The sequence below is a fragment of the Marasmius oreades genome, chromosome 7, assembly GCF_018924745.1.
Source record: "Marasmius oreades isolate 03SP1 chromosome 7, whole genome shotgun sequence".
Lineage (NCBI taxonomy): Eukaryota > Fungi > Basidiomycota > Agaricomycetes > Agaricales > Marasmiaceae > Marasmius > Marasmius oreades.
The window spans coordinates 387,242-414,752 of record NC_057329.1 but is presented as its reverse complement, the minus strand read 5'-3'; the positions used below and the strand labels follow the sequence as shown (position 1 = coordinate 414,752).

At 47.3% G+C, this 27,511-nt stretch overlaps 10 protein-coding genes across 11 annotated transcripts; 8 read left to right on the top strand and 2 right to left on the bottom strand.

Annotated features, from left to right (window-relative positions):
- Nucleotides 1-223: 223 nt before the first annotated feature.
- Nucleotides 224-2,057, bottom strand: E1B28_010829 (uncharacterized protein; the record flags this gene model as incomplete). Its single annotated transcript, XM_043155809.1, has 15 exons — nucleotides 224-262; nucleotides 320-406; nucleotides 460-574; nucleotides 638-662; nucleotides 723-758; nucleotides 816-837; nucleotides 901-928; nucleotides 983-1,001; nucleotides 1,065-1,105; nucleotides 1,180-1,410; nucleotides 1,466-1,502; nucleotides 1,560-1,705; nucleotides 1,765-1,778; nucleotides 1,832-1,944; nucleotides 2,003-2,057. The coding sequence occupies 15 exons, from the start codon at nucleotides 2,055-2,057 to the stop codon at nucleotides 224-226; spliced, it is 1,008 nt and encodes a 335-aa protein (XP_043005591.1).
- A 3,215-nt stretch (nucleotides 2,058-5,272) lies between these two features.
- On the top strand, nucleotides 5,273-6,884 carry E1B28_010828 (uncharacterized protein). The gene is made up of 6 exons (XM_043155808.1): nucleotides 5,273-5,660; nucleotides 5,727-5,927; nucleotides 5,980-6,008; nucleotides 6,056-6,356; nucleotides 6,419-6,587; nucleotides 6,665-6,884. The coding sequence occupies exons 1-6, from the start codon at nucleotides 5,345-5,347 to the stop codon at nucleotides 6,825-6,827; spliced, it is 1,179 nt and encodes a 392-aa protein (XP_043005590.1). The 5' UTR covers nucleotides 5,273-5,344; the 3' UTR covers nucleotides 6,828-6,884.
- A 950-nt stretch (nucleotides 6,885-7,834) lies between these two features.
- E1B28_010827 (uncharacterized protein) lies at nucleotides 7,835-9,993 on the top strand. The gene is made up of 14 exons (XM_043155807.1): nucleotides 7,835-8,196; nucleotides 8,282-8,341; nucleotides 8,395-8,404; nucleotides 8,460-8,612; nucleotides 8,673-8,732; nucleotides 8,794-8,826; nucleotides 8,883-9,014; nucleotides 9,070-9,162; nucleotides 9,215-9,253; nucleotides 9,318-9,368; nucleotides 9,418-9,444; nucleotides 9,503-9,543; nucleotides 9,598-9,623; nucleotides 9,696-9,993. The coding sequence occupies exons 1-14, from the start codon at nucleotides 8,152-8,154 to the stop codon at nucleotides 9,910-9,912; spliced, it is 987 nt and encodes a 328-aa protein (XP_043005589.1). The 5' UTR covers nucleotides 7,835-8,151; the 3' UTR covers nucleotides 9,913-9,993.
- Nucleotides 9,994-10,216: 223 nt separating this feature from the next.
- E1B28_010826 (uncharacterized protein) lies at nucleotides 10,217-11,439 on the bottom strand. 2 transcript variants are annotated; one of them, XM_043155806.1, is made up of 4 exons: nucleotides 11,245-11,439; nucleotides 11,160-11,191; nucleotides 10,749-11,075; nucleotides 10,217-10,691 (listed from the first exon to the last, which is right to left on the bottom strand). In XM_043155806.1, the coding sequence occupies exons 3-4, from the start codon at nucleotides 10,859-10,861 to the stop codon at nucleotides 10,403-10,405; spliced, it is 402 nt and encodes a 133-aa protein (XP_043005588.1). In that variant the 5' UTR covers nucleotides 10,862-11,075; nucleotides 11,160-11,191; nucleotides 11,245-11,439; the 3' UTR covers nucleotides 10,217-10,402. The 2 variants fall into 2 exon arrangements, with proteins under 2 accessions (XP_043005588.1, XP_043005587.1); XM_043155805.1 differs by having other exon boundaries at nucleotides 10,217-10,374; nucleotides 10,445-10,691; nucleotides 10,749-11,191; nucleotides 11,245-11,417.
- A 1,019-nt stretch (nucleotides 11,440-12,458) lies between these two features.
- On the top strand, nucleotides 12,459-14,137 carry E1B28_010825 (uncharacterized protein; the record flags this gene model as incomplete). Its single annotated transcript, XM_043155804.1, has 12 exons — nucleotides 12,459-12,549; nucleotides 12,607-12,825; nucleotides 12,886-12,945; nucleotides 13,006-13,038; nucleotides 13,092-13,223; nucleotides 13,281-13,373; nucleotides 13,431-13,469; nucleotides 13,533-13,583; nucleotides 13,641-13,667; nucleotides 13,732-13,772; nucleotides 13,850-13,875; nucleotides 13,945-14,137. The coding sequence occupies exons 2-12, from the start codon at nucleotides 12,741-12,743 to the stop codon at nucleotides 14,135-14,137; spliced, it is 780 nt and encodes a 259-aa protein (XP_043005586.1). The 5' UTR covers nucleotides 12,459-12,549; nucleotides 12,607-12,740.
- An 846-nt stretch (nucleotides 14,138-14,983) lies between these two features.
- Nucleotides 14,984-18,038, top strand: E1B28_010824 (uncharacterized protein). Its single transcript, XM_043155803.1, has 16 exons — nucleotides 14,984-15,107; nucleotides 15,168-15,224; nucleotides 15,297-15,681; nucleotides 15,746-16,297; nucleotides 16,353-16,464; nucleotides 16,521-16,530; nucleotides 16,589-16,741; nucleotides 16,801-16,860; nucleotides 16,919-16,951; nucleotides 17,002-17,133; nucleotides 17,190-17,288; nucleotides 17,348-17,386; nucleotides 17,446-17,493; nucleotides 17,560-17,586; nucleotides 17,643-17,683; nucleotides 17,754-18,038. Exons 5-16 carry the CDS (start codon nucleotides 16,384-16,386, stop codon nucleotides 17,871-17,873), a joined length of 843 nt encoding a protein of 280 aa, XP_043005585.1. The 5' UTR covers nucleotides 14,984-15,107; nucleotides 15,168-15,224; nucleotides 15,297-15,681; nucleotides 15,746-16,297; nucleotides 16,353-16,383; the 3' UTR covers nucleotides 17,874-18,038.
- Nucleotides 18,039-21,318: 3,280 nt separating this feature from the next.
- On the top strand, nucleotides 21,319-21,687 carry E1B28_010823 (uncharacterized protein; the record flags this gene model as incomplete). Its single annotated transcript, XM_043155802.1, has 1 exon — nucleotides 21,319-21,687. One exon carries the CDS (start codon nucleotides 21,319-21,321, stop codon nucleotides 21,685-21,687), a length of 369 nt encoding a protein of 122 aa, XP_043005584.1.
- A 1,283-nt stretch (nucleotides 21,688-22,970) lies between these two features.
- Nucleotides 22,971-24,590, top strand: E1B28_010822 (uncharacterized protein; the record flags this gene model as incomplete). Its single annotated transcript, XM_043155801.1, has 13 exons — nucleotides 22,971-23,045; nucleotides 23,096-23,105; nucleotides 23,168-23,320; nucleotides 23,381-23,440; nucleotides 23,506-23,538; nucleotides 23,604-23,735; nucleotides 23,795-23,893; nucleotides 23,948-23,986; nucleotides 24,044-24,091; nucleotides 24,157-24,183; nucleotides 24,240-24,280; nucleotides 24,334-24,359; nucleotides 24,416-24,590. 13 exons carry the CDS (start codon nucleotides 22,971-22,973, stop codon nucleotides 24,588-24,590), a joined length of 918 nt encoding a protein of 305 aa, XP_043005583.1.
- Nucleotides 24,591-24,864: 274 nt separating this feature from the next.
- E1B28_010821 (uncharacterized protein) lies at nucleotides 24,865-26,165 on the top strand. The gene is made up of 5 exons (XM_043155800.1): nucleotides 24,865-25,100; nucleotides 25,152-25,307; nucleotides 25,368-25,612; nucleotides 25,669-25,773; nucleotides 25,832-26,165. The coding sequence occupies exons 1-5, from the start codon at nucleotides 24,947-24,949 to the stop codon at nucleotides 26,015-26,017; spliced, it is 846 nt and encodes a 281-aa protein (XP_043005582.1). The 5' UTR covers nucleotides 24,865-24,946; the 3' UTR covers nucleotides 26,018-26,165.
- A 411-nt stretch (nucleotides 26,166-26,576) lies between these two features.
- Nucleotides 26,577-27,301, top strand: E1B28_010820 (uncharacterized protein; the record flags this gene model as incomplete). Its single annotated transcript, XM_043155799.1, has 1 exon — nucleotides 26,577-27,301. One exon carries the CDS (start codon nucleotides 26,577-26,579, stop codon nucleotides 27,111-27,113), a length of 537 nt encoding a protein of 178 aa, XP_043005581.1. The 3' UTR covers nucleotides 27,114-27,301.
- Nucleotides 27,302-27,511: the final 210 nt, after the last annotated feature.

The following is a 27,511-nucleotide window of genomic DNA, read 5'->3' as shown; positions in this document are numbered from 1 at the left end:
GAGTCTTTTTTGTGGTTTTCAAAGGAAATACACGCTTTGATCTGCGGGAGTAGTACGGTTTAAACAGTTGTTACTTCTAATCCAGATCGACTGAGTTCGGTCATTGAGCGGATAATGATTAAGAACGCTACCGCAATCGTGACTTAAAAGTAGGTACATTTTGTCTATTCTCTCTTATCAGCTTCAAGAAGGATGGAACGAAGTTCGAGATACCCGTCGCGAATCAGCTTATGTTGACCTCTTGGGAAATGACGATATTGGCCTGCGGAAAATTGTTCAGATAGTGTACTAATGCCAATGCAAGGCAAACATAACTCACAGTAGTACGGCCAACGTCACCCTGAGAGTCCGAGGCGGACGCTTTGCCTTCCATGCCCGTATGTCGTGTTTCGGACTCGACATATTGCTAATGGTGGGCTTTAGACAGACCTGCAAGCTGAGACAACATAAGACCCTCACCCGGTTGCTACTGCGAGTCCTTTCACTGAGCGTCGAGTTCCCAGGATATCCAGTAGTAGGATACAATTCGACGACTATACCGCTTCTCTCCCTAAGGGAATCGCGACCATTCAAACTGCATCAAAATCAAAAGGTTGATTCTCTGTTACGGTGGCCGGCAATGAAGGAAGAGTCTTACGCCGCCATTAATGAGTTTGAGTACACTAAACCATGAATTAACGGTAAGAGACTTTCCAGGGAGTCGAAATAGTGTTCAAACTCACATTTAGCCAAGAACGTGAATACGCATAGCCAAATGACTGTACAGGGATTAGAATGAAGGAGGGCCTAATTGTCGCGCGAGGACAACAACGTACAATTATGCGGCATCGCTAGGAACTAGGAGACATCGAGGTCAGCTCTGTTTTTTCCATCCTGTCGGACTCGAAGTTGACTACTCACGAGAATCATCATGAGGATCCCTCCTAAACTGGTTGACATTGAGTTGGATCTTGTGCGAAAAAATTTGAGGAACGGTACGTACCTCGTCAAAAGCCCAGTTTCTTGGGTTGACAGAGGTAATGTTAACATCGGTATTCTTGAACAGGAAAGGAAAGGTCACATACGTAGTGTCCAGCGGATGAGGGTGTCTATGATGGCAGTCGTGCTGTTTACACACATGATACTAGTCAGCCACCTTGGTTCCGACAAGATTTCACTGAGAAAAGAGAAAAGGTTCACCTCTTCGATACTGTCGTATTGCGTTGCTGTAGAAGGACCCAAATTAACGACAAGGCTATCAAGAGGTCGTTCATGACGCCTATGATTATGGTCGCCATGATGGACCACTTCCACTGTTTGAGATAATCATCAAGCGAGACCATGTTGACTCCTGCGGCGAAGGATATGATGGCCATGACGCTCCGGACGAGAGATAATAACCAGGATATGGTGGTAAGAGTCCATGACCCTCTGGAGACAAAAATCCATATCGAGTCGTTCCACTATCCAGGATACATTGACGTACCCAACTCCCTTTATGCGATAAGCAAGGAAATTTTGGACTGCAAGCGGGAGGTCAGGATGTTCAAATCCAGGGTCTTCACGACAGCTTCACGCACCAAGCTGCGTCGAAAGAGCACTGAAAAAGATAGCAGTGGGAAGGGTTTTGGGTGGAAGAAGGAGGATTCTAGGATCAGACCAAGAAATTACTGTGATGATGTAGATGGCGTGGCTAATGCAGATCGAATGGCCCAATTCGCAAAACCTGGAAGACGACGGAAAAGTCGTGATCGAACGTCGATTCGAGCTAGGAAGATTTCCTACCAGATAAATGCCACCTGGGAAGGTGAACTTGGTTGAGGAGGCCCATGAAGTTTGAACCAGGACTCACCATCAGCTTCAATCTAATATGGTCGTTTGGAAATTTTGAGTAATAATAGTAAGCCTGGGTAGTGACGACCCCCATGAGCAGACACGCTACCATGCCACCAGCCTCAAGGGCGCCTAGCAATCACTGAGAGTGAGCTTTGACAGAGTCATCCATGCGAGTACTGGAACTAACCGATGGTGTTATTCAAAACCTCCAGCGGGGGTATTTGCAGAGGTATCGCAGACATTTCGTTCAATGTGGGCGGATAATTATGACAAGTTACTCGGGATTCTATTCTCTTTAATCCTTTGGAATTGCTTTACGCAACCTCCCAAACTTGGCCATCACGATTCCCTTCCAGCAGTGATCGTTAACAGGACCAATCGCACCTCAGGTATAGGGGAGGCAGTGTCGATATCAAAATATTGAATGGAGAAGTTGTGGGTATGATGGATAGCTGTTGCGGTTTAGGACATTACAAGAGGTCAGATGGGTAGGGACACGAGGCTTCGGACCTGCAGCGATTCTTACTTTTTCGTGCTCTTCTCCTCCCAGCTCCTGTGCACCTAAAGCGCCGGCGTCTTAATTGGGCCATTCGTTACGGGTGGAGCCAGAAAACGAGAACCGCGTTTGAATCGCGCTACTGTTTTGCTCCCGGTCAACGCCATCTGCCGCACTTTGCAGAAGTTCTCTCCCCTGTTCCTTCACCACCACCGCTCCCAAAGTTCAAACGGCACCTCCACTGCAACACCAATCCTAAACTGATTACAGCCAGAAAGTTGATCTCTTCAGCACACGGCATTCGTAACCCATTGGGAACCGAGACACTCGCAATTAGATACTTTTGTGCAAATCAACCTCCCTATACATGTACTAAGCACACCATGGACGGTTAGCCAAGACTTTCGGAAGTCACTTGCGTCGAGTATATTCATCGTAGGTCTGGAACTGTCATGTTGTGTGATGCTTTGAGAGAAGGCACCACGTACCGTGTTCCATGGATATCACATCATGGAAATTCTCATGCGCATCACAGTAGTCCCATCAAATGATCCGTTCTGTTATCTGGCCTCAAGCTGGCCACGCTCCAGATCATCACAGTTACTTCCGAGGAGGTACAATAAAGCCCCCACCCCACGCAGATCTCCGATACAGCCGCCTGCCAACCATAATTGTGGGGAGCAGTGCAAGCCCTTCCATCGTCCAATGAAGTCTGGATAAGCGGCTTTGCGAATCATATATCATGATATAACGTTTTACTGTCCAAAAGTCGTTGGCCAGGCGGAAATCGAATCTAAACTCTCCTGGTCAGTCGTACCTCACAAGGCTGTTCGGCTCACTCACATGTCCAAAGATGAGAGACGGCCCTACTAAGTTCCGCAATCTTTTGCCTGTGGAGTAGGTCGTGCGAGTGATTCCAACCACCACAACTGGAATTTTCGATCCCAATTGAAAAGGAGAAACATGGCATGATGAATAGGTCGAAGAGTTCGGTGTTCCTCGATCCAGGATTCGCCCCTCAGATACCGGGAGGTTTGGAGATATTGACGACAATAATTAGGGCTGCTATCCTAACGTGTCTGGAAGGCTTTCCACTTGACTCGGCGGGTGCGTTCGACGATGGTAATCGAGTGTGGGAGCTGCCAGGTACTAGAAGTACTGTGGGAGAGTGACTATTTTCAACGTCGAGATGTCGATGAAAGTTCGCAAAAAAGGGTTATTTGAGTACGACATCGTTTGGCTTCCCAGTGATTTGCCCACTACATTTTGATGCAAGTATCTCCATTGAATACCTGCCGTCTCTGGGTACGTCAGTGGGCACCGTTCTTGTGTGAACGAAGAATGCGAAGTTCACCACCCATAGTACCTGCGAGGTTTCCTCTTCTTTTTATCCTCGTCATGCCGGATCCTCGCAGCTCGTTATCAACGCCATCATCTTCCTTCCTTTGGCTCTTCGACCCACTGTCATCATGCGCCTTCGAGAGGCTACCGCGGTTCCCTATCTTTGTCGCTTATTCTTGCTTACAGTCTGTGTCGGCTTCTATCATATGTACACGGTTGCCCACGGTTTCGTCCGGATTATCAACTGCGGAGAACGGGGAGTTGCATCGCTAGGCGATTCTCGCAATGAAAGGGGATGAATAAAACGACCTTGGGGAGGAATACGAGAAGATCGCCGCCAACTTCGATGAAACAGCGAGTAAGTTCACCGTTGTCTCTGCCACTGAGAGTAAGGAAAGGCACCCGTTATAGCCGAACGCTAACAGATTGTCCCCAATTGAAAAACCGTTCGAAAGGAGACGGAGACTTGAAGCTGGAAGCCTTGAAGGTTTGTGGCGCGATATCAAAGATCTTACAAGACAATAAGCTCGTTACGAGACTAGAGATTACAGAGGCTTTACCTCGACATTTCCCGACGCCCGTTGTGTACATATTTGTCCTCTTTTCAGGTGTTCAAACGTTCAATGGCCACGAAACATTTGACTTGGCCGTCAAGGCGTCTGTCTAGATCATCCTCCGCCTGGGAAATGGAATTCAAGGAAAATTGAGCGATAGTGCTGTACACTTTCAAACTCGCACAAAAAGGTGTAGAAAGAGCACGTGAAGTCATAGCCGCTAGGCACCATTAGTAGTTAGGTAACTTCCACTGGATCCTCGTGGTCGTCGGCTAACGCCAACCATTGGCAAGGGTTTTGAAACTAGGAAGCCTAACGCGATGGTGAATGAGAACTGCAATTATTCCTCTTAGACGTCGTGCTCCTCGAAAACGGTAAACTGCACCACACACAAACCACACATACAGTTCGGAGTCAGGGGATAGCGATGAAAGGAGTCGAATATCCAGCCTGCTGCGGCGGCCATAGTATCCATCTCCGACAAAGGAGTACTGTCACCAGTGGGAGCGTTTCTAATAGAATGAACTCCCGACTCTCCAAAGGCTAGCTTAGGCCCATTCCCGTGATGAGATCGATGAGATAGCGGCAGCCCTGGTGATTTGCTTCAAAATTTTTGATAATGGACTCGAGTTTGCTGACAAGGATAAACTCGGATTGGATTGGTGAGTGTTCAGGCCACGGTTTTTTTCCATCTGTATTGGCCTCCAGCCGGAGAGATGAGATTGACCCTTGTCGACAGCGCATTTTCGGATGTAGCGACTCTGGAATGCAGTGAATAGATTGGGAGAGAGACGAAGAAGCGAGCGAGCGCCGAGAGCCTGAGGTCAGCAAGATCAACGCAAGATATACGCGAATACATCAGAGAGCATGAGAAGAGGACGATAACCACATAGAGAGCAAGAGGTACGACCTCTCAGAGCTGCGAGAATGGTCCGCGTTTAGGACCAGGCGTACAGGCAATGAGTTAGTTCGAAGTAATCGAGAGGAAAAAGAACACGAACTTCTCCGGTAAAATTATGTAAAGGAAGTAGAGTCAATCTGCCGCGGTTGTCCAGACTCCAGTGGGGGCATGCCGGGGTACCCGAGAGATGGTGTATAAAGCCTTTCACCTTCAGCTTGAGTTTGGCACAAACCCATCATGGCTGCGGCGTTCAAGATATCCGTTGCAGAAGAAGCTATCTCCCTCCTCAAACAGAAACTCGAACTAACTCGTCTACCTGACGAACTCGACGAATCAGGGTGGGATTATGGTGTACCGTTATCAGATATCCGACGATTGGTCGCTAGATGGAAAGATGGGTACGATTGGAGGAAATATGAGAAGGAATTGAACGATGAGCTGCCGCAATTCACAAGGGATATCGAAGTGGATGGATTTGGAGCCTTGAATGTGCATTACATCCACAAGGAGAGTCAGGCGAAGGGTGCTATTCCATTGTTGTTCATTCATGGGTGTGAGTGTTCCGTAACTGGCCATGTGCCGTCTTTTCTTATTGATTTTTTCCCCTTTTCTCGAATAGGGCCAGGAAGCTTCATCGAAATCAGGAAGGTTCTACCTCTCCTCACGGCCATAGAGGATGGACAACCAAGTTTTCATGTTGTTGCATTGGGTTTGCCTGGGTACGGATTCTCTGAAGGCGTGAAGAAGAAAGGGTTCGATTTGGCGAAATATGCCGAGGTTGGACATAAACTCATGCTAGCTTTGGGTTACGACGAGTATGGTACGGTTCTTTCCCTCCGACCATTTCTCGATCCTCATTATTTCCGCTCTAGTCGTTCAGGGGGGGGATTGGGGCGCTATCGTGAGTGCTTTTCCTCCAATCTCTACGGAGTCTCAATTCTTTTTTAGATCGACCACTATGTGGCAGCAATGTACGGAGGCTCGCACGTCAAAGCATACCACGCCAACATGCCTTTCGCTCTCGGACCTCCCCCTGACGCCGACCCATCCAAGTATTCGCCCGTAGAACTTGCTAGGTTGGAAAGGCAACAGTGGTACTACAAAACACAAACAGGCTATTTCACCGAACAAACCACGCAACCCCAGACTCTCGGATACAGTTTGAACGATTCGCCCGTGGGACTGTTAGCCTGGATTTACGAAAAGTTGGTTACGTGGACAGATGCATACAAATGGGAGGATGATGAGGGTCAGTTTTGGCGTGCTCCAGTTTCTGCTAAGACTCGTTGGCTGATGGTTTCGATTCGACAGTCCTAACGTGGATCTCTATCTATTGGTTCTCCCGCGCCGGACCTGCAGCTTCCCTTCGCATCTACTATGAAGCCGTTCAATCTGGAGCATTCTCAGGCGCGCTACCAGAAATGAAGGTTCCTTATGGTGTGTCCTATTTCCCGAAGGAGGTCGCTGCGGGTCCCCTTAGGTGAGTTTCTCTATTCGCGGCTGTTTCGAGCCTCGTTTCGATGAGGTGATAATGCTAACGACGGATGATCCTTCCAGTTGGCTCACGAACCTGAACGTCGTTTTTCACGAGTACCACGACAAGGGCGGTCATTTTGCTGCATATGAAGTTCCAGAACTGCTCGTCGGTGATTTGAGAAAGATGTTTGGGAAAAGCGGGCCGGCTTATGGGGTTGTGAAAGGAAAGGACGGGTATGCGTAGAATGCAGCCGAGTAGTGACATTCCAGGGGCAATTCTGAATGCTTCAACCAGTCAACAAAATTCAACGGAGGAAGGTTAATAAGAATGGCAAAGGACGTTGCATCCAAATCTGGACGCACCCTCAGGTAAAGGTTCCGCCAGAACTGCAAAGCTTCATCGTTCGCAGGCTACGACGGACTTATCTCAGAGTCCACTCCGGCGCAGTTAAATATCATGAATTGGTGTCTGACGTCGGTGAACCCACGTAAATGGCTGTAATAGCTAGAGCTAGATCCCGAGCGTTGTTTCGCTTCGGACGAGCCCTCGAGAAGGGAACGAGGAGCTCTAACGTTTTCCCGTGGGGCACTGCATGCGTTGGAAGTACAGTCCAAGCAGTTGCGAAAACAAGTTCTTCTCGTATACCCTCGGAACATTTGGAATAAGGAGAGTGGGCTTGAGGGTCATGACAGTACGAGTAACCGATCGTTGAGAGCTTCCTCAGTCCTGGGTGTGTCTCGCTGGCACGCTTTGATCTTTCGGAAACGTGGTGATGCTGAGCCACGCTCAAGCACCAACTTAGAACCGCAACACTGTGTAATCTATCTATCTATCTCCCACTGAATATTCGAGTTCTGTGCCAACTCAATGCAAACTTTGCGTCACTCCACGACCTCTTGTTGCAGCGGATACCAACCGTCCCTGTTCACCTTGATTCACAGGCTACTATCGTCTCATTTGCGATGTATCTTCCCAAATAGATGTGTTTCGTTCTCGCGCCACGAAGTGCCCTGCTTCAATTTGCAACTTCCCTTGCTTCTCCGGACTGCCAATCGAATCCTGAGCTAAGTGATGGTGGTTTGAAGGCGTGGAGTGAAAACGCCTTTTTATGGTGCTGGTGGTCGTTCCTGATACTCTTTGCCAATGCTATCAAGGGGGGATCAAGCATTAATGCGAAGTTGATCACGCTGGCCAGAGTATGCATGTTGAACTTCCGACGCACAGATTTTCTCACGCTATGCCCTCGGCTACCAACTTCCAAGACCCGACTCGATTCTGTTTGATTTCATGCATCCTGCCTTGCTAGCATTGGAGTGGGAGCAGGCTAGCAACAAATCGGCGCTCAGCTCCAGGCGGAATAATCGGAATATGGTTCGGAGTTCTTTTCAGCGCCACCCACTTCAGTTTGCATCAATATCAGAAGTTAAATCCTTCCCTGACCCCGCCAGACACCCAAAATCCGACCGAATGCACCAACGTGCCTAATCCTAATCACAAACCCGTCTATCTGTCACCTCTGGTGACTTGTTGTCTCTAATTAGCTTTGTTCGCAGCCATAAATGGGCAAATGGTACTCACGGAAAACAGCTTGTCGTGCGATTATAGTGTTGAGGTAAGATGCTGTTTTTACCATAAGTACCACCTTTCATCCATCTCTTCCACTTCCTTCGGGAACAATGGATAATCCCGCAATCCAGGAAGCATTCAAAAACTCAATGCTTACGGTAGGGGCGGTTGGTCACCACCTATTAGTCGCAGTGAGTTCTTTTAATTAACCAGCATGGCGCTGAAACTAACTTTAAACTTTTAGTATATGGACGGTTCGTCCAAACGAGAAGTCATTACTGAACGCCTGAAGCCTGAAATTTTTAACAGTTATCAGCGTTACGGTCCTACTGTACGAGGTAATCGTCAACCTCTCCAGCGAGATTGAGCATATCTGGTTGAGGAGATGGTCATTCTTGACCGTTCTTTACCTCATCCAACGTTATCTCCCATTTTTCGACGCTGCGGGATTAATTCTTAATCGTGAGTGTTTGGGTACATCTCTACATTCCGAGTCCGCTTTAATCGCGACTTTGTTCACAGACGACTTCGGAGCAAATTTGAGCCCTCGTATTTGTAGCTTGTCCTACAGCATTAGCGGATGTATGTTGTACGTCTAACTACGTTGACGAGTCAGTGGATCTGATATGGATTGTTCATTCAGGGTCTTTTCTTGTTGGCATGATTTTATCTGAAGGTAACCCAAGCTTCTAATTTCTCACCGCTGGTTTCTTCTTCTTTCCACTGATACAGTCATTCTAACACTTCGGGTCTGGGCGGTCTGGAAGAGGAGTATCCCGGTGGCCATGGGACTCGTCGTATTCTTCCTCGCCTGTTGGGTCCCCGGCTTCGTTTGGTCAGCACAATTCTTGGGAGCTGCGAAATGTGAGTTTCTATCATCCTCCGCCACCGTACAGCACTAAACTGAATCCGCTACTAGTCACAACTTTCTCTAATACTGCCGGATGCTTTATCATCGGTGGGCGTGACATCCTCTATTTGCGTTGGGTGTTGTTGATGGTGTATGACACTGGTGAGTCCTTCGTTGGATACCCACGGCCAGATGCAGATGCATTATTTTTCAGGCATATTGGTGATGATTCTCATTCCCGCAATCGCAGCGTGTATGTCGACCCCCTTCTTTAGGAACAGGTCCAAGGTCACTCAATGTCCTTTTTGCTCCTACAGATAAGAGGGGTAGAAGATCATCGGAGCTCGTCAATACTGTATATCAAGACGGTAGGACCACCTCATTCGCCTGTCCATTTGAGCTGACGTCAATTTTTAGGTGTTATCTACTATGCATTCATATTCCGTGAGCTCCTTCGTCGTCAGTTCTTATCGCGGTCGCACTGACCTCCCGATCCTTGCAGTAACCTCGGTGATAAACGTGATCGTCAACGTCGTTCTTCCTGTAAGCAGCCAAGTACGTTCAATATAAGAACTGAGCTTGAATTCAAACTTCCAGCCCGACCTCATGTTTCTTCTATCCTCGTACGTGGAAACAACTCGCCTCATATTCTTCAGAAATCCTTAACCTAATTCACTACCACCCCGCCATAACAGATTCGAGCGCGTAATACATTCCATTTTGGCCAGTCGGGCAATCCTCCATATTCGTCAAGTAGCCTTACGACGTTCTCGAGAAACTTCACGTTCAACTCAACAATCGATGTCGCAAGTTCTTTTCACGACACATGATGACCATGGGGAACTTCCAAATTCGAATCCTTCCAGCCCGAACAGAGTTCGAAGTCTATCTTGGATGCCTCATTCGGAATAAAAATCGGCTTTCGAGGTCAAGCAGAAGTTAATTTTTTCTTTGAATAGTTATAATATAGATTCATCGGAATACATCATTGACTACATTTTTTGACGATGGTCGCTGGTGGATGTTCATGGAAGCATGGCAAAACTCAAAAACCGGACGCAGAATCGCTGTTCATTTTCGAGGTACTCCATTCACGGTTCTTCCACTAGAACACAACTCTATTTTACGTTGACGAATACATCGCGGATACAAGCAAATGCGGAAACTTAGATACGTGCGCTGCCCTTGTAGGATGCGATAGGTCGTATAACGGACTGCGCGGAGAGGATTTGGGTGTTTTAGAGATCATCGATCCTCGATCATCGCCGATTGGGGTGTTGGGTATGTGTGTAATGGCTTACACTTCCCCCTTCTTCCGAACGGGGCACCTTTACTCCCGCTTTGAATCCCAGAATGCTGAGGAGTTGACCGGGACTGTGTGGCATAACCCATGACGATCGTGTTAACCAGCCGAATAGCTTACTGAAGCAGACTCTATACATACAGTATACATACTGCGTACGCAACCCGGGCAAGTGATTCTCATACAACCGTGATGTGGCTTGTGTTCGTACCGTCGACCCAGTATGGTAGATGCAGGTACAGAAACGGAAATGGTGGCGAAAATGCTGACAGGGAGATAGATAACTGATGATCCAAGACCGGGGAGCGAGAGTACTGAGATAGCGAACCGACGAGTAAGGATGAATGACGAGAGCGTGTGTACGGGAGGGTGGAGGTTGTGTTGAAACCTATCCTTGTTGGTTAAATTAAATGCGGATTGAGATGTGCGCGGCAGTCGTACTTACCCGTGCGGTAGGGAACAAGGTGTATGATGGTCGGGATCGTGTATAGGGTGAATGACAGCGCTGCTTTCGGAACAGTTATGTGGTCGCCTGTCCCTGTCTTCATCACTTGTCATAATTTCTATGACAACAACCGCTTGTCGTTCAAAGCCATCGCGTTCTTTTCTTTACATCTGCATCTGCCTCCCACCCTTCCAATGCCTAACCGTTAATGTACCGTTCCAGGTTCCGAGCTCGGTATCTTCAATGAACGCATGGCAGCGGTAATCGAAAGTGAAAGCGACCCTTCGTAGTTGGATGATCGGGTCTCCTCTGGTACAGCTTGCATTTCTTCACAAGGGAACAGTAGTCATGGCATAACATGTGCGAGTGTGAATAACAACTTGGATAAAGCGACGACTGGTGGAGACTGACTGCTCATGCCGCAGCCCCCCAAGGCTTCCAATCTAAAGGTCTCTTTCTAATGAGAGTTGAACGTATAAAGAGAACGATGGCTCACTGGGAAGTAGGTGGATGTAGAGTTGCTCGAAATGGCTATCTCGTTCAGCTCCTCAATAAAAACTTCTTCTTCTCCCTCGTCAGATTCTCGTAGCTGAGGTTGAGAGTCTGCGCTTGAGTGACGAGGACATTGGCGACCATTTCGGAGGAAAGCAAGGGGGGAGCATGTCAACCTACACCACCAAAACTGGCCCATGTCGTACAGATATGTGCTGCTTTATATATATCCCATAAACTCAATATATCATGAAAATATTTTGACCATGCCGTAACAATGCCATAACACAGTCCAGCAAAGGGAATTCTGGCGTCCCTTGTTCCTCCCGCGATGGAAATGGGTCCAAATGGCATATTTTACCTACCAAAGGTCAATGTATGCAACAGTAGGGTAGGAGGACCACCAGAAACATTGGTGCTGAGTTTTTATGGCATTGTCATGTGACTCTACATATCGTGAACATATGTGGAGATAGATGGTGATTATATAAAGTAGCACATATTTTGGCTATCTATTCAACTATTGGCGGTGTAGACGCGTAAATACATATCAACACCTTGGCACGTGTATCGTTATAAGCTTGTCCCGGACGGACGGGTACGAGGGCTGCACTGGCAAGCATCCCGACGACGTTGGACGTTGCCGACGACGTTGACATGGATTGCACGAATAGAGGCCAAGGACAGCAAAAATGACGCGAAAAGGCGCAAACTCGAAACTTGGTTTGTGATAAATTACTGATGACCGCCCTTGACTCCCGCTGATACGAGCTCTGTTTGACCTTGTTCTTCTTTTGCGCGTCTTCTCCCAAATCCCAAACGTAGAGCATCAAATCCGATGGCGGTCACCACGGCCACGGCGGGAAAGAGAAAGGTGGGTTGTGGGTTGGGACCACAACACTCCCGACTCGGAATCACAGTATTCAGACTTACTCTCTAACCGTTTTATGAACCCCCACACTATCCAAGTCCTATTGGAAGTTCTTCAGCCATCAAAACCTCTTTCACTGGAGCCCGCAAAAACCGACGGGCTGTGTCAATACCTAATCTACTTGTTCATTCACAGCCACAGCAGCAGCCGAAGTTGACAGGTGGAATTCATGGAGAAACTAATTAACGTGCGACTTTTTGAAACGTTGAGGTGGAGCTAAGATGGTCTTTTCGCGTTGAGGACTCGGAGTACCCCTTTCACCTTCCCCTCACCCCCCACCCCCCACCGCCCCGAGTTATGACTGACTCGGCAGATAAGGCTGCACTCAAAAAGATAATGGTTACGGTTGGGGCAGTTGGTCATCACCGTTTAGTCGCGGTGAGTTCTTTTAACCAACCTGCGAGTTGCAAACGGCGAGGCTGACTTGACGGTTAGTATATGGATGGTTCGTCCGACAGGAGCATTATTGAAAGCCCGGAACCTGAAGGATTAATTCAACAGTCCTCAGCAGTACGATCCTACTCTACGAGGTCATCATCAATCTTCCTGGCGAGATCGAGCATATTTGGATGAGGAGATGGTCACTCTTGACCGTTCTTTACCTCGTTCAACGTTACCTCCCATTTTTCGACACTGCGGGGTTGATCATTCACCGTGAGTGTTAGGGTGCATCTCGACATTCCGAGTTTATCTTAGGGGTGATTTCATTCATAGACAACTTCGGAGCAAATTTGAGCCCTCGTATCTGCAGCTTCGATTACAGCATTAGCGGATGTATGTATATCATAAACTGCACTTTGCTGGTCACTGATATCTGCCAATTTGTCCATCCAGGGTCTTTTCTTATTGGCATGCTTTTGTCTGAAAGTAAGCAAATTACTGTAGATCTGAATCCTTCACTGCTAACATTCTCTTTGCAGTCATTCTTACACTTCGTGTCTGGGCGGTCTGGAAGAGGAGTATCACAGTGGCCATGGGACTCATCCTATTCTTCCTCGCCTGTTGGGTGCCTGGTTTTGTTTGGTCAGCGAAATTCTTGGGCGCTGTGAACTGTGGGTTTCTATCATCCTCCGCCATTGGACGGAATTGACTTCAATACCGTTAATTAGTCGCAACCTATTCTAACGTTCCCGGATGCCTAATCATTGGCGGGCGCCAGATTCTATATTTGCGTTGGGTGTTGTTGATGGTATATGACACTGGCGAGTCCTCCATTCATTTTCACCTGAGTACCCAGATGCCGACGCATTACTTTCAAGGTATATTGGTGATGATCCTCATTCCTGGAGTTGCCGCATGTTTGTTTAGCCCTTCCTCAAATATGGGCCCCAGATCGCTTATTGCCCTTTTTGTATCTTTAGATCGGAGGGGTAGAAGATCATCGGAGCTCGTTAAGACTGTATATCAAGACGGTAAGGTCACATTTGAATGTCCCCATTCGCCCGTCCATTTACTGACATCAAAGCTAGGTGTGATGTATTACGCGTTCACATTCCGTGAGCCATTTTGTCGTCAGCGTTTTATCGTTTTTTGTTTTCACTAACCTCCCGATTCTTGCAGTAACCTCAGTGATAAACGTGATCGTCAATATCGCTCTTCCCGTAAGTGACCGATCTGCCCTGGCCTCTACCATCTGAAGTGCGATTACGAGAGCTGAACTTATCTTTCACCAATCCAGCCCGATCTCATGTTTCTTCTATCCTCGTACGTGGAAACTCCCTTCAGATTCTCTACATGTCCCTACCCTAACTCACCGCCACCCTGTCATAACAGATTCGAGCGCGTGATACATTCCCTTCTAGCTAGCCGGGCAATCCTCCATATTCGTGAAGTAGCCTTGCGACGCTCTCAAGAAGCACCACAATGTTCCACCGACCAAACGATTATATTCACAACGCAAACTGATTACGAAGATCTTCCTTCGAATCCTTGCAGCTCGTCAAACAGATCAATTTCAGATGCATAAAGCTTCAAGGGGTGTATTAGCATTAATTCTTTGGGTTCTTGTGTATAGATATTAGACTAGTAGTGTACGTAGCGTGTATATAATTGTCGCCATTAATTAATTGTACGCATCTGTCAGGAGCGAGCGCATTCGTGAATCTGGAAGGTTTCTGGGCTGAGGTTCTGCACAAAGAGACCGAACTGGATGCGCCCAAATCCTCTTCACAATCACCGTGGGGTCCATGCTTGTTGTGCCAGTTCTACAGGCTCAGCAACTACATCTCTACGTGTCCTAAACTGCAGCGCGTGTATCTAGTTCTCTGTTTGAACATTGGACCGACGGGGATGATTGGATCTTGGTTGGTGAAATTTCCGTTCGAGTGGCCACTTCATCGACTTCCATATCGAACGCCGACTGTACCAAACAGCCCTAGTGAAGGAAGGTCGTGAATCGACTCTCAAATTGAAGTCAAGAACGAGAACACTTACACCGTTACGCGAGCCGCTTCACTACCTATCCCCGTTTCTCATATCCCCCAGGCTTCGTCATTGCGACTACTCGTGGGTTGACATTCATTGAAGAACGAGATTGATGCTGAACCCGAAGGCGAACATTTGATTTCGACCAGTTCCACCGAGAGCGGAAATTATCAGATCTTCTTTTGGCTCGTTGATGAGGGTTGAAGAGAAGTGTCGATTAGGGCATGTTTCCAGGCTGATTTCACGTATGAGACGTTAACAAATCGCTTATTATGAGCGAACACAAGCTCTTACATTCAGGTCTTGAAGTGGTGGAAGTGGAAGTAAGGAAGGAACCGGCTACGTAGGCCGGTGTCGCCCACTGCCAGTGGCGAACACATGCCATACAGCGTGGGTTACAGTTCTTTCAGAAACCATGGTTTGCTTTTTCTAACCCTTTTCCTTGTATTCAAAATCACTTCTGACTTCAAAACCCAATGCGAAGAATGTGCCCAGCAACTATTCCTTTCCCTGTGGGTGCTAGAAACAGAACTCTCGTTCTTGTTACTACCCTCTAATATTCAAAATTCGAGGTGATGGAAGATAAGGCCTAAGGAGTGGCTTCGAGGCCACGCGTTTCAAGTTCCCGAGTGAGTAACCCTTTTTTCTCGCAGCTCCTCAAGTTTAACGTTTCCGACCACTGTTCGCTGCATACCCAATAGCACCCCAATTCCCTGCAATCACTGATTGACGACCGTTATTCGCCTTCGAAAATCGTTGCACCACACGGTCTTAGGGTTTGGATCAAGCTTGTATCCAGTAATGTGAATGTCGACTCTTTTTACAATCGTAATCTCGCGAAGTCTTCAATCTTCGTTTCTTCGCCAAACTCGATGTCTACTGGCCCTCACTGTGGTATTCAGGAGGGATGAACCATTGCAAAACGGAAGGAGTACTCACTGCATCTGGACACACAGATACCCACGCTGTGTCTGTTAATCCAAGCTGACCGCTATCATAGGGCAGAATGGAGAACGCGGGGATATCTTGCATTCAATTTGGAAGAGTGGGTTTCGGGGGGAAAGTGTGAATATGAGCAGGGAATCGGTATGCCGTACCGTGTACGTGTATGACGGATCCTTTGTCTGAGTTTTTCGTTTCGTCCTGATAGGACACACTTGGGAAGACTTGGAAGGACACCTCGGCACGGGCACGGGGGGAACAGTGTGCCCTCCGCTCGCTCCTCTCTCCGACGCATCACAGCTAGATCCGCTAGACCCTGGCAACTTGTTTATAAATTGTCCCTCCTAGTAGGCACCTTTTGTACACAGGCCAGGGCATAGATGGTTCGCTAGCAACCATGACCGTTTTAGCCATCTATCCAGATTGCGAGAGATATAATCTTGCAGCTCAACAGCGTCAACACGGGGTAGTACTATTGTTAGTGCTTCAAGTTCGGCCGCCGTTTATAGATGGACTTTCGTGGCTGTGCTGGACGAAACCATCATGGATCGCGTTCTCAGACTCGTGGCGATATGATATCTGGAATGTGTGGTGGCGGCCAATATTACTCCTTTAAGCGCCACCATCACGTTGAGGAGCTTAATTCTGCTCGTACAGGAGAAGAGAAGTAACGAGAGACTCTATATCAGAGCTATGTGCTCCGATCATTTCCTAGTGGCAGGTTGCACGTATCATTAGGTGGTTGATTCCATCCATTGATGTAAGGTAAGGGCCTTTTCACTATAAGTGCCGTGTCCGAGGATTTTTCCTAGCAGTGCTTGCTCCCTCTCTTTTCCTTCTGGAACAATGGATGTTGCCACTGGCACCGCAGCCAAGGCAGGGTTTGAAATTGTCACGGCAATGCTTGACAATGAACGGCTGGTCGCAGTAGGTTCTCTGAAATAACATTCTGAAATGGCGAGGCTAATTATGTTTCAATCTAGTACATCGATGGTTGGTCCGAATCGAAGCCTTATACTGTATTACCGAAAACCTGATACGAATGACATAGTCCTCAGCGCTACGCTTCTCGTCTACGACGTGATTATCAACCTCCCGGTCGAGATCGAGCATATTCGGATCAGGAAATGGTCACTCTTCACTGTTGTGTACATTCTACAACGTTATCTCCCATTTTTCGATAGTGTCGGACTGGTTCTTCACCGTGAGCTTGTTGGACATCTATGACCTGGATCTCTTTTAACATGTGATGGGTATACACAGACCATTTTGGAGCAAACTTGAGCACTCGTTATTGCAACTTGAACTACGAGATTGCCGGATGTATGTCTTTCGGTATACTAATTATAAGGTAGTCAACGAGTTGATGTGGTTCATGCAGGGTCTTTCGCCATCGGCGTCACGCTGTCTCAAAGTAAGCTTTTGTTGTCATTTTGAACCTGTCGCCGTTCACCTTTTTTGTAGTAATTCTAATTCTTCGTGTCTGGGCTGTCTGGCACAGGAGCCTCCCGGTAGCCATCGGACTCGCCTTCTTCTTCCTCGCCTGTTGGGTGCCTTCCTATGTTTTTACAGAGAAATTCGTGACTGCCGTGCGATGTAGGTTTCTTCTTCCTCTGCTATCGCACAGATTTGAGATAATTCAATTTTACTAGTCGCAACTCTCCCATTTCCCGATATCCGTGGATGTTTTATCGCTGGCGGAAGTAATGTTTTTCTTTTCTTTTGGGTTTTAATGATGGTGTATGACACCGGTGAGTCATTCGCATCCATCCGCTTTTTCCTCAAGATTGAGGTCGATGGGTTTTCCCAGGTACATTGGTGATGATGCTCATCTCTGGAGTCGTTGCATGTGCGTCTACCCTTTTCAATAATAGTCCGAGTCACTTGATGTCCTTTTTTCCTCTCTAGATCGGATGGGTGGGAGGTCCCAGCTCATCGAAACTATATACAGAGACGGTACGATCACCGCTGGAATCATCATCTTTTCGCACGTCCATTCATATAAAATGCCCTCTAAACTAGGCGTTATTTACTATGTGCTCATATTCTGTGAGTTATCTCATCTCAACTCGGAGCTGTTTGACGTTTGTTGATCTACTAATCAGTAATCTCAATGCTTAACGTGGTCGTCGTTCTCATTCTTCCGGTAAGACCCCCCGCCGATACGCCCTGGCACTTATACCAGTCGGACTGACCGACTTGCTTTGCGCCTCCAGTCCGACCTTCTCCTTCTTTTAACCTCGTATGTAAAAAAAAAATCTGCACACCCTCTGCACATCGCTCACCCACACTCGACAACCATGACAGGTTCGAGCGTGTATTACATTCTCTCCTAACCAGTCGAGCGGTTCTTCATATTCGTCAAGTATACTCGCAACGTTCTAGTCCACAGACAATCTCGCAGATTCGTTTCACAGGCAGTGAGAATCTAGGTCCTTCAGTCTCTCGCGAACAGAGTTCAAACGATTGATTAGAAGGTTCTCTTTGATTCTCGCGTTTCGTGGCTCATAAGATATACAAAGTGCTTCTAATAAGTAGTATATACCCTAACCTATACTATACCAGCGCGTTGATGATTGGCATGAGAGCTGATAACTTACACTTTACACTTATAGCGCTCGCGAATTCCGAGTCGTCATTCAACTTTTATCCCTTCACTGTATCTTCTCTGATTCTATCCGCTCAAATCACCGTCAGTCCATATTCTAATTCTCTCCAGTATTTGAGTCAAGTCCTAATATCTCCTGATTTCCATAACAGGTGGTGAAAGGCGGGGAAAGCAAAGCTATCATGCATCACGATAGGCCTACCCTCAAGTACTCACATGACCTTGGCAACCCCTCTTGTAAGCACTCTGTGATACAGCACGCAACTGTCAGTTCGGCCCTACCGACCTCGTTCATAATCACCCTGTATACCGAGCGCCTTATAGCGTAAACTAGTTGTCGATTCGATCATTCAGAACAACTTGCTCTTCTCCCCGACGGTGGTACCCAACTAAAATTTCCGCTAGATCTGGTCATGGCAACTTCATTATCCAACTATCCCTTCTATTCCTCCGACCTCCTACAATTGTTTACGCAGACCGGGGCGTACTTGGTTCGTTAGCAGCCATATCCGTTTTAGCCATGTTTCCAGTGCTTCAAGCGCGGCAACTGTTTATAGATGGAGTTGCGCGGTGCTCGACAAAACCATCACTGGCATGCATCACGCTCTCAGCTTCATGATGACTGGAATATCTGGTGATAGCCAGCCAATACCAATGATTAACGTGCCACCATCGGCGTTGACGTGTTCGATTCTAGGATTCGAGAAGTAACCAGAGGCTTACCTGTTCAGCCACTGGCAGGCGCGACTCGAGTTACCCAACATTCTCTCCAGCCCTCGCAAATTTCCTCGTCGCGAAATACACTCAGGGCTCGCTGGCGTTCATATCAGAAAAAGCTATTTTTCACACTAAACTCAAATCATTCCACAGTGGCAGATTGATACCTGTCACGACTCGCGATACCAGCATCACATCATGTATTATGGGGTGGTTGATTACATCCAATGATGTAGGGTAAGCTATATTTTTCGCTATAAGTACCATGGATGATAGTTTTCCCTAGCGCTCGATTCACATTTTCTTGCTCTTTCCTCTATAACGATGGCTGATGCCGCCGCAGCCAAGGAAGCATTCGACAATATAGTAGCGATACTTGACTATAAACGGATAGTTGCAGTACGTTCTCTCAAATCACATTGCAAAATCGCCGGGCTAACTTTGTTTATAGTATATCAATGGTCGGCCTGAGTCACAGTATTACTGAAACCTGACCTGAACCTTGAAATGTTACAGTCGCCAGCGCTACGCTTTTCATCTACGACGTGATCATCAATCTCCCCGTCGAGATCGAATATATTTGGATCAGGAAATGGTCCTTCTTGACTATTTTATATGTCATGCAACGTTATCTCCCACTTCTTGACAGTGTGGGATTGGTTCTTCACCGTGAGTGTGTCCGACACCTACGCCCTGAGTCTGCCACTTTGTTTTAACAGATGGTGACTATGCCTAGATCATTTTGGAACAAATCTGAGCACTCGTTACTGCGCTTTGAACTACAAGGTAGTTGCAGGTAGGTTCCACTCTAGGTTCGTCACGGTCAACGGATCTGATATGATCATGAATACAGGGTCTTTCGTTGTTGGTATCATTCTGTCCGAAAGTGAACCATGTCACGCTCTTGGATTCGTCGCAATTCACTTCTCTTGTAGTCCTTCTGACCGTCCGTGTCTGGGCGGTCTGGGAGAGGAAGATCCCAGTAGCCTCGGGACTTGCTTTATTCTTCCTCGCCTGTTTGGTGCCTTCCTTTGTCCTTTTAACGCAATTTTTCGACGCTGTAGATTGTGAGATTACTTCTTTCTCCGCCATTGCGGCCCGCAGACATCAAATTCAATTCATATTCCACTAGTCGCAACCTTCCCGTTCCCTAACAGTTCAAGTCGCGGATGCTTCATCCTCCTTGGAAGTCGTATTTCTTTTGTCCATTGGGTTTTGTGGATGGTGTACGAAACCGGTCAGTCATTCATCCGTTTTTACCTGAGGATCCAGATGACGATACGTTGCTTCCAGGTACATTGGTGATGATGCTCATTCCTGGCGTTACTGCATGTGCGCCTGGCCGTTTATCGAGAACAGTCCGAAGTACTCAATGTCGCTATCACTCCAGGGATGATGGGTCGGAGCTCGGAGCTCGTCCAAACTGTATACCGAGACGGCAGGTCGCCATTTGGATGTACTGTGCATCAAAGCTGACCTCGAAATGTAGGCGTTATATACTACCTGTTCATGTCATGTGGGCTTTCCGTTCCCTGAGAGCCATTTAATTATTGACATTCCAATCCCCTCCAGTATGCTCGATAATTAATGTGATGGTTATCCGCAGCTTTCCAGTGAGTGTTCGATATCGATATGCCCTGACCTATCATCTATATCAGTCCGTTGCCGATCAGTCCGAGAACTGAACATATTTTACACTTCTAGCGCGATTTCGTTATTCTTTTATCCTCGTATGTAGTAAATTCATATCATGATCGGGTTATCTTCTCACCTGAATCGCCTCAAGGTTCGAGTGTGTATTGCATTCCCTCCTCACCAGTCGCGCAATTCTCCATATTCGTCAAGTAGCCTGGCAACGTTCAGCTACATCCCAAACATCAGTATCGCAGATTCGATTTGCAAGTAACGAACTCGAAGAACATTCTTCCTTCGGTCCCGGAGAGAGTACAAGACTGACGAAGGTGTCAATTGAGTTGTAGTACGGGGCTGCAGGCCATAGATTTTTCGTGCCAGTCCTTGCACCTTCGTTGTATTAGTGCTGACTTGTAGACTGCATTATGGAATTAGGTCACTTGAACAATTGTTCAAACTCCTGGACCACTGGTTATTGAATCCTTCTGAGAAAACCTGAAGATGAGCCTTCAACTTGGTTGGATCGATGCTGATCGGCAGTCCAATCCACGCGCACAACTCGTTTGATTACATAACCTATCCAGGGGGGTGCGCTGCGAGCTCCGTTCTTCTATCATGTCATTTACAAGGTTGGTCCTTCTTCGACCACATAGTATGTTGTTCGTTCAACTTTGACTGTAGTGCGATTATGCAACAATCTGGGATCCAATGTACAGCCCCAGGTGGAGGGAGATGATGCAACCACCCAACCCTTCATTCCAGCAGTATGGATGTAGAACGGGAACCGCCCCCACCTCCTCCAGACATCTCCAATCTAGCATTCGATGAACGATACATTTATTGGTTCCCCATCCCTCAATCTTGTATTCGTCGCCTTGAGAAAGACCATAAAAGATCCCAAGTCATACGGACCTCACATCGGGCCCAACCCAGATGCGATGACTCTTGGAATTCGGGCTGATCGCGTGTTGGGACGAGTGTGTTCGAGATATGAGGTTCAATTTTGGGAGACGACAGCAAAAGACGAGGAGGGCCTTGAAAAAGCGGAGTTTTTTTTGTGTTTTGCAGTTGGGCGGAAGGACAAGGGAGTGGTTGCACCGGGTGGGCCGCCATTGTTGGAGGTGTTAAAGAAGATTGCGAAGGATTTGGGGATCGAGGAGGAGCCGAGATGGATTTTTGCGAAATGGATATAGCGATAGGACTTGTGTCGACAGTGAACCTTGAAGCTTGACTGCCAATTTTCGACGTGCGCTGTATGATGTATCAACGTTTCAACCATCGCTCGTTCTCTCGATCTATAAACCGTGGATTGCAGAAGACACGATACTGATGTCTTGTCCAGCCTTCGACAAGCTAATATCGTTCGGACAATTCACGTTTTGAGCCTCAGTTGCATGCATCGCGGCGTTAGCAGCTCAAGCTTCAAGACCAGCTGATTTGCTACGGGTTACAACGACCAGAAAAGATCCTTTTCCCTCATCCTTATTGTGGTCGAGACGTACATATTCTCAACAACTTATTACACGCCGACGCCACGCCACTACACTGTGGCAAGACACAAATCACATCATACGTTTCAATGACTCACATGGAGGAGCCACGAGTTACCGAGACTACCACAACTATCAGTACGATTTCGAACACATGAATCAGTGGCGTTTACCCCAACGTCGAAGTGCCTGGAAGTGGGTACGGGAAGTTATGGACAGATCATGAGATTCTCCGAGTTTCCGGGCCGGTGGGTGTGCAGGCTCCTGATACCCGAATTCCGTTCTCAACCCCTCTTCGCGCTACGAGTGCAATTTCTTCGGATTCGCCTCCTCCTCTCCCGATTGACACGATGAAAAGTTTCACACTAAATTTCAGCTGCTTTGGGCAAACTCCTTGACCACTCGGATCTGGTCATCGCAAGCTGGTAACTATCCATGATATTTGTGTGAGTGGGCTTCGCAATCACATTCTCATCTGAAAGTCTATTTGCGTTTAGCTTCATCCTGGTCATGAGCCTTGAGTCGGTATCAAAGTGGACACTGGAGTAGGTGTTAGGAACAAAAACTCGATGCATCAATGCATCACCTGTTGGGTACCGCATAAGTTAACGGTTGTTTAACCCGTAACGACTCCTCCCTCTCTTTCAGCCGTTCTTTTATGTGAGTGCGCCCTCAAAACCTTAAGATCGATATCCGATGGGCCTCAACGTCACAAGTTCTTCTAACTTCGAGTAATGGTATTCTCGCCCATCTATCGCGTTTTGGATGTTTTACAAGCCTTAAATCATCATTTCACGGCGACATGGGAATGACAAGTTCTGGGATGATATTATTGAATCCGAGACTATTGATATAGTAGAGGTGAGTATTCTTTTTATCCTGGTCCTTAAGTATCATGTCCATGGCTAATAATCATCTCCAGAACTGCACGATTCACCGCACTCTTTCCCCCCTCTCCCTCCCCTTTTATCTCTGGATCCACTGATATGGCTGACGCCACTGAATCGAAAGCGACATTTAAGAAAATAGTTGGGACACTTGAACATCTGCAGATAATCTCGGTGAGCTTGACTTCGCAGTTTGTAAACGGCAGACCTGACTTCGCTTCCAGTACATCGATGGTTCGTCCTAGTCGGAATATGACCTCTGCCACATACTGAATCTTATATTTGCACTGTGACAGTCCTCAACAGTACCCTTCTCATCTACGACGTGATTATCAACCTCCCCGCCGAGATTGAATACATTTGGATGAGGGAGTGGTCAATCGTCACCGGATTATACATCCTCCAGCGCTACCTACCTCTTTTCGACGCCGTGGTGTTGACCCTTCACCGTAAGTTCGTCAGTTTATCTATGTTCTGGATCCATCTTGATCATAATCTTCTATACCTAGACAACTTTGGAGAAAATCTGAGCACTCACTATTGTACCTTGAACTACAGTATCGACGCATGTACGTTCTACATTACCATACGTTGGTCAGAGTCAACGGATCTGATGCGTCAATGGTTTCTGTAGGGTCTTTCTTTATTGGTGTCATGCTGTCTGAAAGTGAGCTGTCACGCGCTCTTTTGGAATTTGCCGTCGTTTCAAACTCAATACTGATTCCCCTGCAGCCATTCTAACAATTCGAGTCTGGGCAGTTTGGGGGAGGAGCGCCCCGGTGGCCCTGGGGCTCATTGTATTCTTCCTCGCCTGCTGGGTACCTTGCTCTGTTCTGCTGGAGAAGTTCTTGAGCGCCATCGAGTGTGGGGTTTCTTCTTTCTCCACCATCGCACGGACTTTTTAATTAATTCAACTCTACCAGTTGCACCCCTCCCGTTCCCTAATTTCCGTGGATGCTTCATTTCTGGCGGAAATCATATTCTTTGGGTCTGTTGGGTTTTGTGGATGGTTTATGACACTGGTGAGTTATTCAGAAATTTGCCCGTTGATCCAGATGTTAATGCGCTATTTCTAGGTACCTTAGTGATGATTCTCGTTCCTGGAATTGAAGCATGTGAATATAGCTGTTTTCGGGGATAGATCAAATTGCTTTAACGTTCTCTTCCTCTAGATCGGAAGGGAGGAAGATCTGAGCTCGTCAAAACTATATACCAAGACGGTGGGTCGCCACTTGAATCTCCCTTTCTTTCGCTTACGGTGGATTTCAATTGACCTAAAAATCAGGGGTTATGTACTACGCGTTCATATTCTGTAAGCTGTCCGTTTCCGAGCCGCTCGATGTTTATTGACTTCTCAATCCCCTCTAGTATGCTCGATGATCAACGTGATTGTCATCCTCAGGCTTCCGGTAAGCAGTGCGGCCGATGGAATTATGAGGACTGATTTACTTTACATTTGTAGGACGACATGGTCGTTCTTTTATCCTCGTACGTATAAATGAGTCTATGCTCGTGGTACATCCTCCGACCTGAATTATTTGAAGGTTCGAGCGCGTCTTACATTCCCTTCTCACGAGTCGTGCTCTCCTTCACATTCGTCAAATTGACTCGCAAAGTTCTGCTATTCAGTCGATATCGCAGCTTCAGTTCGCGCAAGGTGAACATGAGGAGCTGTCGTCTTTCTCTGCCGGACAACAGTGGTCAAATACTACAGATTAACTCCACTCGACGTCAGCGACGGTCACGGCGAGTTCAAGTTAGCATACATACCCGAGAACCCCAATGTAATTGAAAGAACCATCATAAATCAAATTCCGAGCAGAATTCCTAGTTGTGCTTGTATCTTAAAATAAGAAACCAGTATGTGGAGAGAAAGATCATTGAAAAAAGAATGTAAAAGTACCAGTATAATGATTCATGAATACTCTGAGTTTATCATACAAACTGGGCGTTCACAGTCGAACGTTGACACGTGACCTTATCGAGGGTTACTACCAAACAAGCACACACCACCCCACGCCTGAGCAAACAATAACAGGACTGGCAGCAACTCCGAGACGCTCCCCACCTCCACAATGGCTCATACCCCTGCTCCTGTACTCTCTACCACCGGAATTCTGGGCAATCTACTGCTTCCTCCTGCAATTGCCCTCGATCCCAACAACAAGATTCGTGACGCGGACAAGAGAGCAGCTGTTCAATTTGCGATCAACGCAGCCGAACATTATCGTGTGTCTCAACGGCTCTATCTTTCGACTCTGATACTGACTATCATTGTAGTAAACGAGAACAACCCGGCAGAACCAGGTCATGTTGACCTGGCAGGTGTCGCGGACGCCAAGATATACGAAACGGTTGTCATCATGCACGACCATTTGGAGGAACGCCTCCAGCAGCACATTCAGGCCCTGCCATGGCCTCAAGGCCAACAACCGCGTAAGTATAGCTATACAAAGTTGACAGAATTATTCTTTTCGCTTATCTTCTCTGTTCAAGCTCCGTGGTTCAACGTTGCGGTGCAAAACGCTGTTCAAAACCAGGTGAATGGCGTGAGGGATGACGTTGTGAACATGAGGACTGCAATTGTGAATCGGGTGAATGGCATCGAGGGTCAACTCAATGGCATGAGGAACGACATCGAGGGTCAACTCAATGGCGTGAGGAACGACATCGAGAACCTGAATGTAAAGATCACGCAACTTTCCTCATCCCTCACTCCCATGGTGATCATGTCGCAAAAGGTAAGTCAGTGTTGAATGGCCTTATGGTTGTCTGTGCAACTTACCTTTTCATGTAGAGATGCAACGTTGCAAACCCCCCGGATGCACTTACAGAGGTGTTGTTCCCCGATGGAACTAAGCCGTGGGGGAAAGAAGTAACCATACCTCTTATACGTTGGAAGGTTAGTGGTTCAACATCATCTTCATGGCCTTGTGCTCACACTGATATCTCTTTCTCAGAATCAGGACGATAGGAATGTCACCGTCACCCTCCCCCCCCTCAACAGCCTTGCTGCGATCCAAAGTCTCAAAGACAAGCCTGATATGCTAAATGGATATCTGAACGGCTACTATTCAGATTACTTTTTGAATTCAACAAAGGATGAAAAGCTCCGCAAGGTTCGGTTGGCTGTGGGACGAAGTTAGGCTCTTCCTGTACTTGGACAATAATGGACTGTGTGTTGAAACCATGTGTACAGTATGGTATTCTTAATAATTTTGTAATGGTGTCACTCCAAATGGACTCTTTTCTCATGTAGCAAACTTATATCTGGGAGTATGGCCAGATACAGCGTCAACTTTCAAGTGAATATAATATTAACAAAATGACAACACGAAGAGGTCGCTGTCTCAGTGACGGCACGTCGTATCATCAAGATTAATCCCACGCAAGAACCATCGTCCCGGGTATGCAACATTTGGATCTCGTTCATATTACTCGATCACCCTCTGAACTCAGACGGAAAGGTATACGAAGTCCCCAAATCTATCGGTGTTCAGACGGATGAGCACGTTATAGATGGCTTTGTCCATTATTCGAGTGGTAATGAAGCAACCCTCGCATTCCAGAACGATTCAAGGCTCGCTGCACGGTTCATGTCCATTACAGGAGACCCTTCTGTAGGGCGCGCCACGGAAACGTCATCGCAAGGATCATATACAGTATGCTTACTACACCTTCGGACAAGCTAAATACCTTGCATGGATGAGGAACTACGCTGATTCACTCAACGAGGACGCTCTCCTAACAGCTTTCAAGACATTGCCTAAACCTTTCAATGGAGAGGATGAGGACAACGTCAAGAAATATGCCAGTTTCTTCCAACGCTACGACACCCACATCATCACTAAAGTACAATCATACGGTGCTCACTATCAACTTGCAAGTTGTAGGCCTGTCTCCGAGACGGTGTCCCTAATGTCCCTTCCACTGCACATATGGGCTCCTAACACCAACTCATCTGTTAATGATGCCTGGCCGAACGATGTCAAAGTTGATTATGACGGCATTCTCAGTAGCGGAGAATTCGATCCCTCTGTTAGGAACACGGCGCAGTACAAGGACTACCTCCTTAAGCAAAAGCTCGAGTCTGTGTTTGGCGGGGACAATAATGCCGCCCAGCAACCCCTTGCCGTGTGGCAGAGTCGTTCTTCTAGATCTGACGACTGCGAGGATCGTTGCCGTCGTCAACATAAAGATCGCTCCGGCCCCCCCCCCAGCCTGGACGAAACGGACATTTGAAAGCATTCGAGGTCGACCACTGGATTTCCGGAGAAAGGCTTTCCTAACACCGAGAACTTTGCACACTGGCATTTACTTGTACAATAGAGGATAGGAACGCGTGCTGGGTCGTTTGAGATGGAGGGAAATGGAGCGTCGAGGCATGTGCAGGATGCAGGATGCATGACGTGGCAAGTGCCAGTTTATCCAGAGTCCGCACGACGATGCGGCGACAGCGGCACTAGATTGAATGTTATTGACAATGTGAATTCTAATGGTACAGCCACATTGAAACAAATATATATAGTATATACTACCCATCCTCCAACCACCCTCTCTTCGAAAGATCACCAGGATCTCGAACGGTTCATAATAAATCTACAAGTCAGTACCGGAAGGTGGCGGAACAAAGAATAAAG